Source organism: Prionailurus bengalensis, chromosome D4 (genome assembly GCF_016509475.1).
Source record: "Prionailurus bengalensis isolate Pbe53 chromosome D4, Fcat_Pben_1.1_paternal_pri, whole genome shotgun sequence".
Taxonomy (NCBI): Eukaryota; Metazoa; Chordata; class Mammalia; order Carnivora; family Felidae; genus Prionailurus; species Prionailurus bengalensis.
In genome coordinates, this window is record NC_057359.1 from 33837948 (window position 1) to 33852851 (window position 14904).

Sequence of the window (14904 nt, forward strand, 5' to 3'; positions counted from 1 at the left end):
TTTTGGGTTGTGGAAGAGGTATGGAGGGAGGTGGGATGGGAAATGAGAGAAAAAGAGAGAGAGACTGATCATGCTCCTTGGGAAGAAGGAGTACAAAAATAAATTAAATAAATAAATAAATAAATAAATAAAATTATTTAATTTTTTCACAAAAAACTTATATTCAGGAAAATATTTGATTTAAAAATAGAGCATGCTGTCACAGAAATACATACCCTTGAAAATCAAAGAGCAAGGGATTTTAGGTTTGGGCAGGGAGTCTAGCATCATGTCTCACTTCTCCATCCATCTAATCTTTTATCTTTGGCTTCCACTAGATGCTATAAAAGGGGACAGCCACTAAATAATATGCCACTTAACGGCATTCCTAGGGCTTATTGTTTAAACTGCCAGAATGCTGGATATTCATACCAAGCATGAATATGAAGCAATGTGCCTGATACCCTAGCAAAAAACCCCCCAGCACTTGTCAACCCCAAAGACCAGGGCCCTTAGAAGTAGCCACCTTGGGAGACTGAAGATTTATTACTCATGCATTAATTTGCTACCATCGTGCAAAAGTATTTTTGGAACTCCTTTTTGGCAGTAGAGTTAAGAGCCTATCACTTGTTCTTTTGAATTCTCTAATGGTGGCACATCTTCGTCGTTGAAGGTGGGTTTATTTATTTATTTATTTACTATTTTAAGTGTCAGGAGACATCTAGAGCCAAGTCTGTGGTTTGTATGGTTGGTGATCAAGGTAGGGGATATTGTTGGCTGATTTTTCAAGTAATGGGCCTAGTTCAATGTATGCTTTAAAAAGTGATTCTCAAGGTTAAGTCTCATAAAGAAGTTCTCCTTGTTTAAAATGAGGATGAGGGCACCTGGGTGGCTCAGTCGGTTGAGTGTTTGACTTCAGCTCAGGTCATGATCTTACAGTTCGTGGATTTGAGCCCCACGTCAGGCTCTGTGCTGACCACTTGCTCAGAGCCTGGAGCCTGCTTCAGATTCTGTGTCTCCTTCTCTCTCTGCCCCCCCCACCCCGCCCCCGCTTCCGCTCACACTTTGTCTCACTCTGTTTCTCAAAAATAAATAAATGTAAAAAAAAAAATAAAATAAATAAAATGAGGATGCCATTCAAAGACCATTTTTCCAGCTTTAAAACTTTGAGGTGAGCTATCATTTAGATACATACATTCTGCATAATAAAAAATCAGTTTCATTGCCCTGTAGCAATGGTTCTCATGCAGGCATGAATTTCCCCCCAAGGGGATATTTGTCAATGTCTGAAGACATTTTTGATTGTCACAATTCTTGGGGCGTGCTACTGGCATCTGGTGGGCAGAGACCAGGGATCCTCATAAGAATCCTTTAAATCACAGGACAGTCTCCCACAACAAAAATTATATGACCCAAATATCAATAGCATTGAGTTTGAAAAATCTTGTCTCATAGTAACAATCTATTCTAACAAGATTTTTAAAATGCAATGAAATAATTACTATAATAATTGACTGTTTTTTAAAGTATTAAATTTAAAGTGTTAAATGGTTGTCACTCACCTAGGTTAATGTATGTATATATACATGCATATGTTTTTTACTCTTCTATGTTACAAATTACACAGAAGTCAAACTCACATTTCAGAAAATATGATAGGGCTCTTTGTTGTTTGATAGTAAGAGAACCTTAAATAAGAGAATTTAAATGAGCACATACTTTATGTGGGGTAAAACACAATGATGAAAACATCAATTACTACAAACATTTATTGACTTCTTTCTATGTGGCAAATACCTGGCTAATTATCACTTTTCATATATCATATTAATCTTTATACACAATGCTATGAGGGACATACTACTATTAGTCCCACTTTAAAGGTCAGGAAATTGAGGCTTAGAAAGGATAAATAAATTGTCCAAGGTCACACATAGCGAATAGGGCAGTTGGGATTTGATTTCTAGTAAGTAATCTAGTAAGCTGATTTCAAGTGATTTTCAAGTCTACCATTTAATGCCGCCCCCAAAGGGAGTTTTGGATCTGCTAAAAGCCGTATCTGTTGTGGGCTATGGGCAGTTTTGCTTTCAGTTGTAAAACATAAATTGAGCAAAATAGAAAATGGCAGTATGGTGTAGACAAAGAGGGGAGGACCTTGAATCATAAAACATGGGTTCTCACCTAGACTTTTCTACTTTCTAGTTGGGTATGTGGTCTTCAGCAAGTCATTTGACTTCTAAGAGTCTCAATTTCCTTATCTGTAAAGTGAAGATGGTAATAATACACCCCTACTCTTCTTGTTGTAAAAATTAAATCAAACATAATGGAAAGATGCTCTGTAAATGGCTACTTTCTTACACAAATGTAATTTGGTTGCTATTCTTAGATATGGAAGAGGAATGGAAAGGAGATAGTTTCTCCGTTGCCCTTGCAGGGATTTTCATGATATACCCCTGACATATGACATTGAAGTTAGTTGTTACTTATAATATTGGTCTCACCTCTCCTCTATTGCCTTTGTATCTATGTCTTTTCAAACAAATTTTCCATTTCATCAGGCAGTCAGAATACTGCCCCCAGGGCTCCAAACACCTTCAGACTGAGTTTTACATTTTACACCTACTGGGGCCATTATGCCACTCCTCTTAATATTTTCTTTGGGTTCAATTACTTTTAAACTATTTCATTGAAAGTAAGATATTTTTCTCTTATGGGATTGTGCCATCAACCTATTGAAGATCTGACCTCCTGATTTGTATCACCATGTTGTTTAATAAATTAAGAGTTTGTTCTTTATGCACAATTATTGGTATATAAGAACAGAAATTACACAGTAGTTTCCATGTGGTATAATTACTTCTCCTCACCTTACAATGTTTCCATAAATAAGAACATATTTTGTATATTCCACCCATTTTCTTATCCAGAGATGCTGGTATTTTAATAATCCAGTCTTTCATCTACAGAAGGCCAGCTTCTCTTATTACTTAATTTATACATGAAAATGAATCCCAGGTTTAAGGAAAATATGGGTCTATGGTTCACACTTGTCAGCATCTCAAAACTATCACATACTTTGGCAATACTTGTGGTCTTTGATCTAAAGAGATATTTGAATGGAACACTGGGGGAAATAAAGGAGGGAATTGAGAATGAATGGTTAACATGCATTAAACAGTTTTCCACAGCACTCTTAGCTCCTCTGGCTCACAAGGTCTTTTATTGTTATGCTTATATGTGACACTTTCCAAGTCCTTTTTACCTTGAAAAGGCTATTATTGTCAATATTGGATTGACATTAGAAGTAAATGGCGATGTTATAAATATAACCTAAGTAGTTTCTTGGTTGTGCTTTCACCTATAAAGTAAAAAAGTATTATAAAGATTAGATCTCATGAATCTTTCTAATTTCACATTGTCATTTGATTTTTATCAGGCCACTCTAGTAGTCCATTGACGCTTCTGGTATGTTATTGATCTATATCTAGTCCTCAGTTCCTATTCCTTCCAGTTTTAAAGACTGGTCTGATTCTATGATGTACAAGATTTAAATTATCCTTAGTTGGTCTATTTGACTCTTCTTGAAATCTTTTCTTTTTTTTTTTTTAATTTTTTTTCAACGTTTATTTATTTTTTTGGGACAGAGAGAGACAGAGCATGAACGGGGGAGGGGCAGAGAGAGAGGGAGACACAGAATCGGAAACAGGCTCCAGGCTCTGAGCCATCAGCCCAGAGCCTGGCACGGGGCTCGAACTCACGGACCGCGAGATCGTGACCTGGCTGAAGTCGGACGCTTAACCGACTGCGCCACCCAGGCGCCCCTCTTCTTGAAATCTTTTCATTTAGAAGACAAATTTAGGGGGTCTTGGTCTATCCCTCCTTCATATTTATTCACAAATACATTTCTTCTATGAAGATTAAGTATTCCCTTGGTCCTACAAGGGGTTAACATGACTCAGAGTATCATGGGTCAAGGGTTTATAACTGACTCTCTGAAATTATGGCTTCATCCCACTTTATTCATTCTTAACAAGATGCAAATTAAAATCAGTTGTCATATCCTTTTGGTACTAGTAAAGTATAAACCACAAATTCTATAAAACACATAAAGAACAAAGCTCAAAAGAGGAGAAAAGGGAACAAAACTTCTTTGTTTTCTAAGAAGAGTGAAACAATATGAGGAAATGTAACAAATGACCTCTATGAAAATCTAAGATTAATAAATAGGTTGGAAGATATGCTCCTTAGTTTCTTTCAAAATCAAATTTTGGGGCACCTGGGTGGCTCAGTTGGTTAAGCGTCCAAGTCCTGATTTTGGCTCAGGTCATGATCTCATAGTTTGTGGGTTTGATCCCCACATCAGGCTCCATGCTGACAGTGTGGAGCCTGCTTGGGATTCTGTCTCTCTCCTTCTCTCTCTGCCCCTTCCTCCCCTACCCCAGTGAGTGTGCTCTCTCTCTCTCTCTGTCAAAATAAATAACTAAACATTAAAAAAAATAAAATTTCATAAGTAAGGAGATTGCATATCTCTGTTCATGTACTACATGTAGAGTTAATGGTAAGTATCCATCTGACAACCATTTAGTCAGCAAACATATATTAAGGAGATAAGTGTAAGGAACTAAGGTAGTCTCTGCAACAAGAAAAGTCAGAACCAGATACTATGATGAATAAATAGGTCAAGGGCTTTGAGATAGGGCCTAAATTTACAACCTCCCTGTGCTTAATGCTTCTCACAAATAAAACACATTCTGTGTGTGTGTGTGTGTGTGTGTGTGTAGATTAAATGAGAAATTCCTTAAGTGCTTAGTGATACTTGGAAAACAGTGATAGGTCAGTAATGGGTAGCTACTATGATTAGTCTAAAATGAGTAAGGGATACAGGAGTGTCACAAACTAGAAATTACCTTTGATACATAAAGAGTGAAATAAAGGCTAGAATATGGCAATGTGGCTCATTCTGACCAGGTCATCAGGGTAGGCTGAAAAAGTGAAATGCCCTTCAAGCAGGTGGCCAAATGAGAAGGTAGAGACCACCAAGTGATTTAAGGGCTGGTCGATAGGAACAGGCAACCTTGGGCACACAGTAGCTATGCTATGACTAGTCGCATGTGCTCAGGCAAGTAAGTTGGTCTTCCTTAGAGACCACAAGTTGGTCTCTGTTTCCTCTTGTGTAGAATGCGAAAATAAGGTTCCTAACTTTGAGGATGACTGGCAGGAAATAGCAATAACACATGTGAAACACTTAGAACAGGGTCTCTCCAGTTGAGAAGAAAGATTATTTGTTGTCCATTAAGGGTTCAATATGTTTATTATTATGGCTAAAAACAGGGATCTATATCTATGTTTAATCATGGAATGGAGAGCATGTGAAAAAGGACATGAAAGAGTTGTAGGAAAAGGGACTTAGAAGTAGGTATGAGAAAGATAAAGGCAATTTAAAATAATTAAATTCTCATAAAAATACCACAACATAAAGAGATAAAAGTATAGTCATGTTAAAAAACAAAAAATAGTCCAGCCATGAAATGATCTTAATGCTTCTGTAAAAATTTGTAAAACACCACATGGAATTCAATTAACTTCAGAAAGCAATTATTGAGCACCTACTATGATGTAAGAGGTGGGTACAAATGTTCATAAGCCATCGCCCATGCCCTCTGGGATTTCAAGGCATATATGATCCATACACAGATAGCTAAATTTGCTAAGTATGAACCTATTTTATGAGAGTTCAGAGAACAGACTGTTTAATTCTTTCTGTGGGAAGAGGAATGAGGAATGAGCTTAAAAGGGTTTTCCAGAGTTTCAAGTCAGATGTTTATAATATGAAGTAATCCCTGTAAATGGATGAGTTGAGCTGTGTGTAAAACAATAGGGACAGGGAAGGTTTAGAAAACTGGATAGTGCATTCCACTTAAATTAAAAATTTAAGTTTAAAATAAAAAAAATTACCACAGATGTCAACAAAATCATCTGAGGCCAGTTTGCAACCTTTGCAATGCAGGGCATGTGCTACTTGAGGTGGATTATGAAACAAGGTTGAACATCGTCAGGTAGAGAGAGGAACAGGTGAATTTCTAGAGTGGATAAATATCACTTACCAAGAGCCAGAGATGAAAGTACTTGGAATGTGTAGCTAGTGGTAGGTGGCTGAGAGAATGAACAATGAGGCATGAGGGAGACATCAGCCTAGATTATAAAGGGGCAGGAACATAATGCTAAACTCAAATTTTACCTTGAAGGCATCAAGAACCACCATATTAATTTCTATGTATCCTTAACAGTATCCTTTTAAGAATTCAATGGTTTTTCAGGTAGTCAAGAACAGGTATTTCTTATAATAAATGATTTTAACTCATAGTAAATGAGAACATGTTCTCTTTCACTGGGGAAAATTGGCTGTAATTACCATGGTGGAAAATATATAATTTTTTAAAAACCTATTTGATTAAATATTATATATTTATAAACATCTGGTTACTCATGGCTCAAGTCATATAGATTATTTTTAAGTTAATGCTGATTATTTTCTCTTGAGTTGTAAATATACATATAAATTTAAACTTACTCAGTAATATACCAATAATTTAAAATTATTTCATACTTCTGCATACTATAAACTGTCCTAAATGTTTTATCATTTCATATCATTTCATTTAACCTTAATTAAATTCTTGATGTTATGGAGAGTGTTAACCCATTTACAGGTGAAGAAATAGAGGCTAGCAGATAAGAAATAAGTTGCTCAAAGGCACAGAGCCCGTCAGTGAACAATCCAGCATTTTACCCAGGCAGTTTCTCTCCAGAGTGTGCCCTGCTAATGTTGAGTTTATATGCTCTGTATGAATTGACTGATGACTAGAGCTGGTCTTTCTGTGCTTGTGGCACCATTCTTCTAGGCATGAGGTGGACCCTATCCTTCTTGACCTTCCAAGGCCTTATCTATGGTTACCACACTGGGCTATCCTCCTCTTTCTTACTATTGACTGTTAGAATTTCTCTTATTCATAATAGCTCTTTTTAGTCCTGGCACATTGATTACTAGACAGAACTACTGGATAAATATGAATCTTCTCTCTTTCTTTCCCCTCCCCCCCCCCCCCGTTTTTTGTCTACTACCAGACTTCATTTAAAACCCCCTCCATTTTCATTGCATCTGTTTGGCAGAAGGCTTGGGTTTGAGTTTGTCACTACTTCTTCATTACAGAGAAAAAATGTCAAATCCATCAGGAGAGAAATCTCAACATGAAATTCAGTATTTACATTCTAGAGTATTTGTGTGATTATTTACAACATGATCATGTAAATCAATATCCCTCTGTAATCAATATCTGTAATCAATATCCCTCTGTGACTTGTCTGTTGTGGCTTTCTGCAAAGTTCCTTCCTGCTTAGAGATGATTTATAAACTAGCATTTCTTGGGTCCCACATAAGCAGTTGTTGTCTGTAGTAATTTTTCTCTGCTACTCCATCAGAAGAACTGTGCTCTCAAGTTTAAACATACACTGTATCCAAGTCAAGAATTCATGATGCTTTGCAACTATAACAGTGTGCAACATGGCCTTTCCTAAATAAAGAGGCCAAGATTTCTCACAGATTTATAAGACAACCCATGGGTGAACAAAGATCATTTCTCAGAGCTTTAGTTCATGCTGCATCTTTCCCTCATTATTTCAAAGCTGCTAATAAATTTCTTTCACCAATATACCTATTTTTCTGTTTCGTACAAAGCTTCTCCAGAGCCTCAGGCACAGCACTTTCAAATGTCAACAGCTATTAGCTCAGCACATTCATCTTTGTTTTCTTATTTCTCCGGAGTTGTTTGTATCTTTCAGGGGTGAGTCCAGGTGGCTTAACATAACATAGGTGTGTGTGTGTGTGTGTGTGTGTGTGTGTGTGGAGGGGTGTATGTATTTTCTCAAAATAAAGCATTATAGCTATCCATATTATCTCTCTTACTTGCCTGCAAACCTTTTTGGATCCAACTGAGTATCCAACATAAAGCATTATACCTTGGTTATGATCGACAGAAGACAAATTGCATTTTTAAATAATCAATCAACCAAATTTATCCTTTAATTTACAGAAATTGAAAGCATGTTTTGAGAGAGGGAAAATGCTATATTTCAAACTGTAATGCAAATACAATGTTTTGTGAAAACTTCCAAGTTTGCTTCCCCTAAATTTTATTCCTATTATGTTTGTGTATGTGTGTGTATATATATACATATATACATATATATACACATATACATATATACATATATACACACACATGTATATGTATATATATGTATATGTGTGTGTGTGTGTATGTGCTTGTGTATACATCTGTGTGTGTGTGTGTATATATATATATATATATATATATATATATTTGCATGAAATATATTAGGCATATGAGAGCAATTTTCTTCAGTGACCCCAAACTTTCTGTTTCCCTATCCTGTGGCCAAAATCCATCAGGAAACATTTCATACATGATCTTTAAAATCAAGTCGAGCTGGTGCCAAGCAGATGCACCATGTCACCAGGCACAATGGCTCTTTGAGGTCTACAAAGAAGTATGTATAACAGAGTATAGAGACTGGTCACACTAGTGCCTGCTGAAACCAACAGGCAGGAAAACCAGAAGTCTGCTGTCGTGAGGCAAAAGCATTTGCTCAAATTAATAAAAATATTTTGTAGTGTTTCAGAATCATGCGAAACACTGCAACATGGTGTCAGGTCCAGAGGAGCAAGTACTAGATTATAAGACATGAGTGGGACTCTGTCTGGCTTCCTAGCTGCAGTACTTGGGCCAAACCCTGTAGCCTCTCTTCTACGCTCTTCTCTTGATCCGACATACTGGTAATGACATCAAACACAATAAACCATGGGAGAGTGCTTTGGAATTTGTAAAATGCTCTATAAACATAATGTGGTGTTATTAGTTTTTGTTGGGGAAAAATTGCTGGGAAAGAGAAAAACAACTTCATCTTGTTCAAAACCTGCTAGGCCACTGTGTAACAATGACCACGGTATCATGGGTTAGGTGAATTTTATTGCGGTTATTCTGTTCTAGGTATTGTCCCCATGTTGTGTAAAAACAGATGTCACTTATAAGATCTACTTACTGTATTATACTTAAATATAATATAGGATGTGAAAGAATTATACTATTAAGTCACAACAGAAGTGGTTTATGATAGGTGCTTTCTTTCTTTTTTTATATACTTCCCACTGCAATTTTACTTGTCTGTGCAAGGAGCCATATTCTCTCATATTTGAATCACCCAGATTACAAAGAATTATTATAGATTATATAGTAGTATTATGGATTTTATATAGTAATATGTAGTTGGGGTGCCTGGGTGGCTCAGTCAGTTAAGCATCTGACTCTTGGTTTCAGCTCAGGTCATGATCTCAGGGTTTGTGAGTTCAAGGCCCACATCAGGCTTCACACTGACAGCATGGAGCCTGATTAGGATTCTCTTTCTCCCTCTCTTCCTGCCCCTCCCTCTTCTATAAAAATAGTTAATTTTTTTTTAACTTAAATTTTTTTTAATGTTTGTTTATTTTTGAGACAGGGAGAGACAGAGAATGAACGGGGAGGGTCAGAGAGAGGGAGACACAGAATCTGAAGCAGGCTCCAGGCTCCGAGCTGTCAGCACAGAGTTTGACGCAGGGCTAGAACTCATGGACTGTGAGATCATGGCCTGAGGCGAAGTCGGCCGCCCAACCTACCTAGCCACCCAGAAGCCCCAAAATAATTAAAATTTTTAAAAAAGAAATCATTTAAATGTAAAATCACATATATAGTAGAAGATAAGTGGTGATACAGAGAATGTTAGAATTAAGTAAAAAATAATAATAAAGTATACAAAATTTCAAAAGAAATGCACACTCATTACCTCCAAGTACATAAAATAAATTCTTCCAAAAAATAGGTCTTTGTATATATTATGTTAAATAAATTTGTAAAACTCAAATTAGTATATTTTCTATATGTGACTTGATAATATTAATATGTAGAAGGTATCTTTAAGCAATAAGACACTCTAGCTAAAAGCTTTTATATTTATAGTATTATTTTGTTCAGCATTTTTTTTTCCTATAAATAGTAAAAAGGTTGTACCATCCCAGGTCACAAGAACTTGTCAAGCACTTCATCTACCTACCTACCTACATTTTAAAGAATATCCCCTCACACAGATGAAACTTGAATGATATTACAAGATTGATTCTTAATTCTTTTCTGTTTCATACAATTATTTACCTTTGCTCCAAAGAGAAAATAGCATGAATCACAGTTGCTTATTATCTCCAAAGGGTAATATTCATCTGTATCAAATTCTGTTTATTCATGTTAGCATAGGCTTCATTTGACCAAAAACAAAAGACCCCCTGTGTTATTTATAGAGACATCTACTATCCCAGAGTATCAAGAATTTGGAAAGAGAATATCCGATGAGAAACTTTTTGTTTCCTTGCAAACCTTCTGTGAGAAACACAAATGCTCTCAGTGGTTCTTACCTGCAGTGCACAACCATAGGGCCTGCATCAGGAGGGTTACAGGTTTTGACTCTGCGTAAGAAAGCTAGAAAAGGTGTAGGGTGTTCTGGAACGCCATGATCAGGCCAGGCAGTGAACTGGAATTGTCTCACTTCTCTCTTCTCACTTGACCCATTCTGTGAAGTAGGAAGACAAGGTGAGATTCTGTTTTCCTGTCCTCAGGTTGCAATGATGGGTAATAACAGGGTAGAGGTAATGTGAAAATGTGCTATCTTAATCCCTTCCCCCTACCATATGACCTTTGGGAAGACACACTCCTTGGAGATATCAATGTCAAGCTATTTGTAAATGACAACTATTTGCTCAGGAAGATAAAAATTCTTAGGTGAGAAGCATTACATTTTCCAGGTTTAACTATCAGGAATGCTCCTGTTATTTTTACAGAAAGAACTAGTTCTTCTATTCTTCATTTGCCAACACTTCTGCTCAGAGTGAGAGTTCCATATTTACTGATAGATCGCTGGACAAAGAGAAAAGTTGCTGAGCGATAATGGAAGAATTATTTCATTGTTCACTGTTGCCAGTGGAATCAAGATTTAAGCAAAGTCATAAGATATTTGATTTCTCAAAAGACGCTTTCTTTAAATAATGGAAAGAGGAAAGCGGGGGGGGGGGGGAAGGCAAACCTTGTAAAGTGCAAATGTTCGAACACAATACGTGGCCAGTTCCACGGTATCAAGTAGTGTCACCTGGACCAGCCCGTGGGTTTCTGTGCCTCTACTGGGCCAATACTGGTCACACTTCACCTAGAAGAAACAAGTGACACATTCAGGGCAGATGTTCATCAATTTCTCTATTAGCTTCACTCTGAGTTGCTGTTGAAGAAAAACAGCTTTTTTGCATTTCATTTTATGTTGATCTTTTTCTGGCACGCATTCCTGTTATCCCAATATATGTAAATTACTGCTCTGATGCCAATATAAACCACATTTTTCAAACTGGTAGGAATACTAAGCAGTAACAGATTCAATTTTCCTGGAGAAAAATAAATTGCAGATTGTTGCTGAGTAAAATAAGGAAAGAGGTATTTGAAATTTTAGAGTACTTGAAAAGAAAACACAAATTTGTTCTGGGATATATATTATGGACCGCATCAGGAAGATTATGCTCAGCCATTTAAATGACATGGTGGGATAGTTAGTGTTCATCCATCAAGGCTTAAAAGGCACAAGGTATTTCATCTTGAACTATCACAATTTCCAAATACATTTGTTTAAAGAAAAGTAGAAATAATTTGTGAATCTATCAAAGCATAATAAACAACATAGCATTTTTAAAAATACAAGATAAATGGCTTCGTATCTAAAACAAATTAAATCTGTAATGTCTAGAGGGAAAAGAGCTGTGTGTTCTTTAAAAAGTCTCAGAGGGTCATACACTAGCAGTATAAAGTTTAAATAATTTAAAATTCATACATTTCAGATGAATACAATTTGTATGTGGAGTTGAACAGAAGCACATAAAAGTATTCAAGCCAATTAGTTCAACATGCAACAAAAAATAATGAATTCAAAGTCTGGAATGTGTTTCAACTTACTGAATGTGTACTTTGGGTATTAAAAAGCATAAATGATAAACACAACACTATATTTTCTAGTAAGGTCATAGATAAGAACATGTTTACCCATTCTATCTCAGATTAAAAGAAAATGTGGGGGTAATTCTTCACTGAAATGCATTTCTCTAGGTAAAGAAATCTAGTCCCATTTTATATTAGGAAAGCACACCTTGAAAAAGAAAGATTCGAAAGTCATAATCTCTGGATTTAAACAAAAGCAATGAGGCATTATCATCATAGACACTAGAATTTTTTGGTCCAGTAAATAGAATTGCTAGATAATTATTTGCTTTTATGTTGAATATAAATATTAGTAGCATTCTGTGAATAATATTGTAATTTTCTGTTTCCCAGATGCAGCATCTGTTGCTCAAAGGACTCAGGCTCCTTCTATCTAGATACTGGACCTTCTAAAAAGGCAGAAGTTTTATTCTCTATCAAATTACCTAGCCAACAAAAAGGGGGAAAACCCCACTTTAATGTACAGTTACATGGTAAGGTCGAGATTGATTTCACAAGGCTTGACTCCTGTGTCTTTATTTCAATGGTGAGATCACACAAACATTACATATTTTATTAAAAACAAACAAACAACAAAAACAAGCAAGAGTGGTTCACACTAAGATGGGCAATTATGTCTTAATAGGATTTTTAAAAGATACTTACAAATTTCCTAGGTACATACTATATTCTTCTATGTTTATATTTCTATTATGTGTTCTAACTTAAGAACAACAACACAAGGGAAAGACACTTCTTTACGGAGAACATTGTGTAGCATGACCCCAACTGAGTACCTCCATATGTTCTCTGACCGTCCATTAAAACCTAAGTTGTATGTGGATGAATTCGCAAAGGATACTACCTGAATAGAGCCAATACTAACTACTTAAGTAGCCAGGATTCAGATGGAAAAGAAAAATCACAAACATTAAGCCAAAGGCTCTGTTTTAAACCATAAAATAGATGTCAAGTTGATGTCTCACTACAACGGGCAAAGTAACTTTGGAGACCTCTTACTGCAACACTGGAGAGGATGCCAGCAATGTGTTGAGTTAAAAAATGAAGAGAGAAACTCATTATTTAACAGTTTCAGTGGGATGGCAACCCTTTCAAATCAAAACCAACAAGTCAAATCCCACAAAGACAAATATCGCTATGACAGACACAAAAACAAGAGGTTAATACAATGAAATGATCTATAAAGTCAGTACAATGCACTAAACCAAATTCAATGCAATTGTATTTCAAAGCTGGGAACTGATTACCATCAGACCTTTTGGTGAGATAAGACAAAGGAAATGAAGGAAATAACCAAGAGCCAGCTTTTATGTGACCTCTGGAAAAATTGTTCCGTTATTTACTGATTTTCCATCTACAGCTCCACTCTATCCCTAAGACACAGGAAAAACTGAACTTACAACTAATCATTCTCATACTTCCAGTAATAAGTTTAACACTGCAACTATCACTGACTTAGACTCTGACTCTTTTAGAAAAAAAAAATACCAGAAGACATTACTATAAGGAGTGAATGTTATGAACATTTTTAGCTAAAAGAAGGAAAGAAAACTTTTGTATTCATTTTAAATAACGTACTTGAATCTTACTCTCTAAAATGTTTCAAACTCAATGGCAGAAAAATGGAGCAATTTTTAAAAAGCAAATATATTTAAACATTGCTGTTTTCTCTCAAGAAATATTTCACAAAGGCAGTTTATAAAAAAGTAAATATTTTAGTGTATGTACACATGCATACATATGGTCTCAGCAGCAGGATTAAAGCCTCTCAGAACAGCTATAGCAATACACTGTCCCCTTCATTAGTAAGAACTTGGAACTCTTATCCCCCATATTTTCTGAGTGGTCTTCATGGTTTCAGCTGATTTCTAAGGACTATATTTAAGGCTTTAGATTTATGGACATTCTCTTAAGTCCTTCATTTTTAGTCATACACTAAACAAATAATTTCTGATTTCAACATTAGAAAGTAATTGAAAAGTGTAGTGAGGGAAAAAAAGGACCCAAGAAAACAATTAGAAATGTATTTTTTTTTCCTAATTAGCTACTGGAAATGCACTAGCTCCATCCTCTCCTGAAATGTTTTACTTTGACAACTGCCCCTCCCTCCACCACCCCACTCCCCAGGAGAAAATCTCATAAGGTATTTCTAGAGAGTCACCACTTTCAGGCTTTATGCACAGAGCCCAGTATAGGTTGCTCCCCTCTGAACATCTAAGAACTAGAAGGCATCAGCTCCTGAACATAAATTCTGGTGCTTGTCTTTTCCTATGTGATTCTGAAATGACGGACTGTAAGTGATCTTTAGGACTGATGCACAGAAGGCTGGGGAGTCTAACTGGATGGCCAGTAAGCTGCTTCTCTATTTTCAGGACCCAAGTCCAGCAGCCTTATCTGTTAAATAGGTACAATATCTCCACACAACAGGGCTAGCATAAGGCTCAAAAACCATGCACCTAAAACTCTAAACACAATAGGCATTCAACAGGCAACAGATATTATTAATTATCAGTTAGATTATGTTCTCAACTTTTATGGTTGTTTTTACAAAAAACGTAACCATTTTAATTTTTTTTTCAACGTTTATTTATTTTTGGGACAGAGAGAGACAGAGCATGAACGGGAGAGGGGCAGAGAGAGAGGGAGTCACAGAATCGGAAACAGGCTCCAGGCTCTGAGCCATCAGCCCAGAACCTGGCGCGGAGCTCGAACTCACGGACCGCGAGATCGTGACCTGGCTGAAGTCGGACGCTTAACCGACTGCGCCACCCAGGCGCCCCAAAAACGT

At 36.4% G+C, this 14904-nt stretch overlaps 1 protein-coding gene across 43 annotated transcripts in view; it reads right to left on the reverse strand.

Annotated features, from left to right (window-relative positions):
* Positions 1-14904, reverse strand: part of PTPRD (protein tyrosine phosphatase receptor type D) — a 2207515-nt gene that overhangs the window by 40663 nt on the left and 2151948 nt on the right. For all 43 annotated transcript variants that reach the window (XM_043566630.1, XM_043566632.1, XM_043566635.1 and 40 more), the window contains 2 exons: positions 11164-11283; positions 10499-10653 (listed from right to left, as the gene is read on the reverse strand). In XM_043566630.1, coding sequence (XP_043422565.1) covers positions 10499-10653; positions 11164-11283 — 275 coding nt within the window. The remainder of the gene's footprint in view (positions 1-10498; positions 10654-11163; positions 11284-14904) is intronic.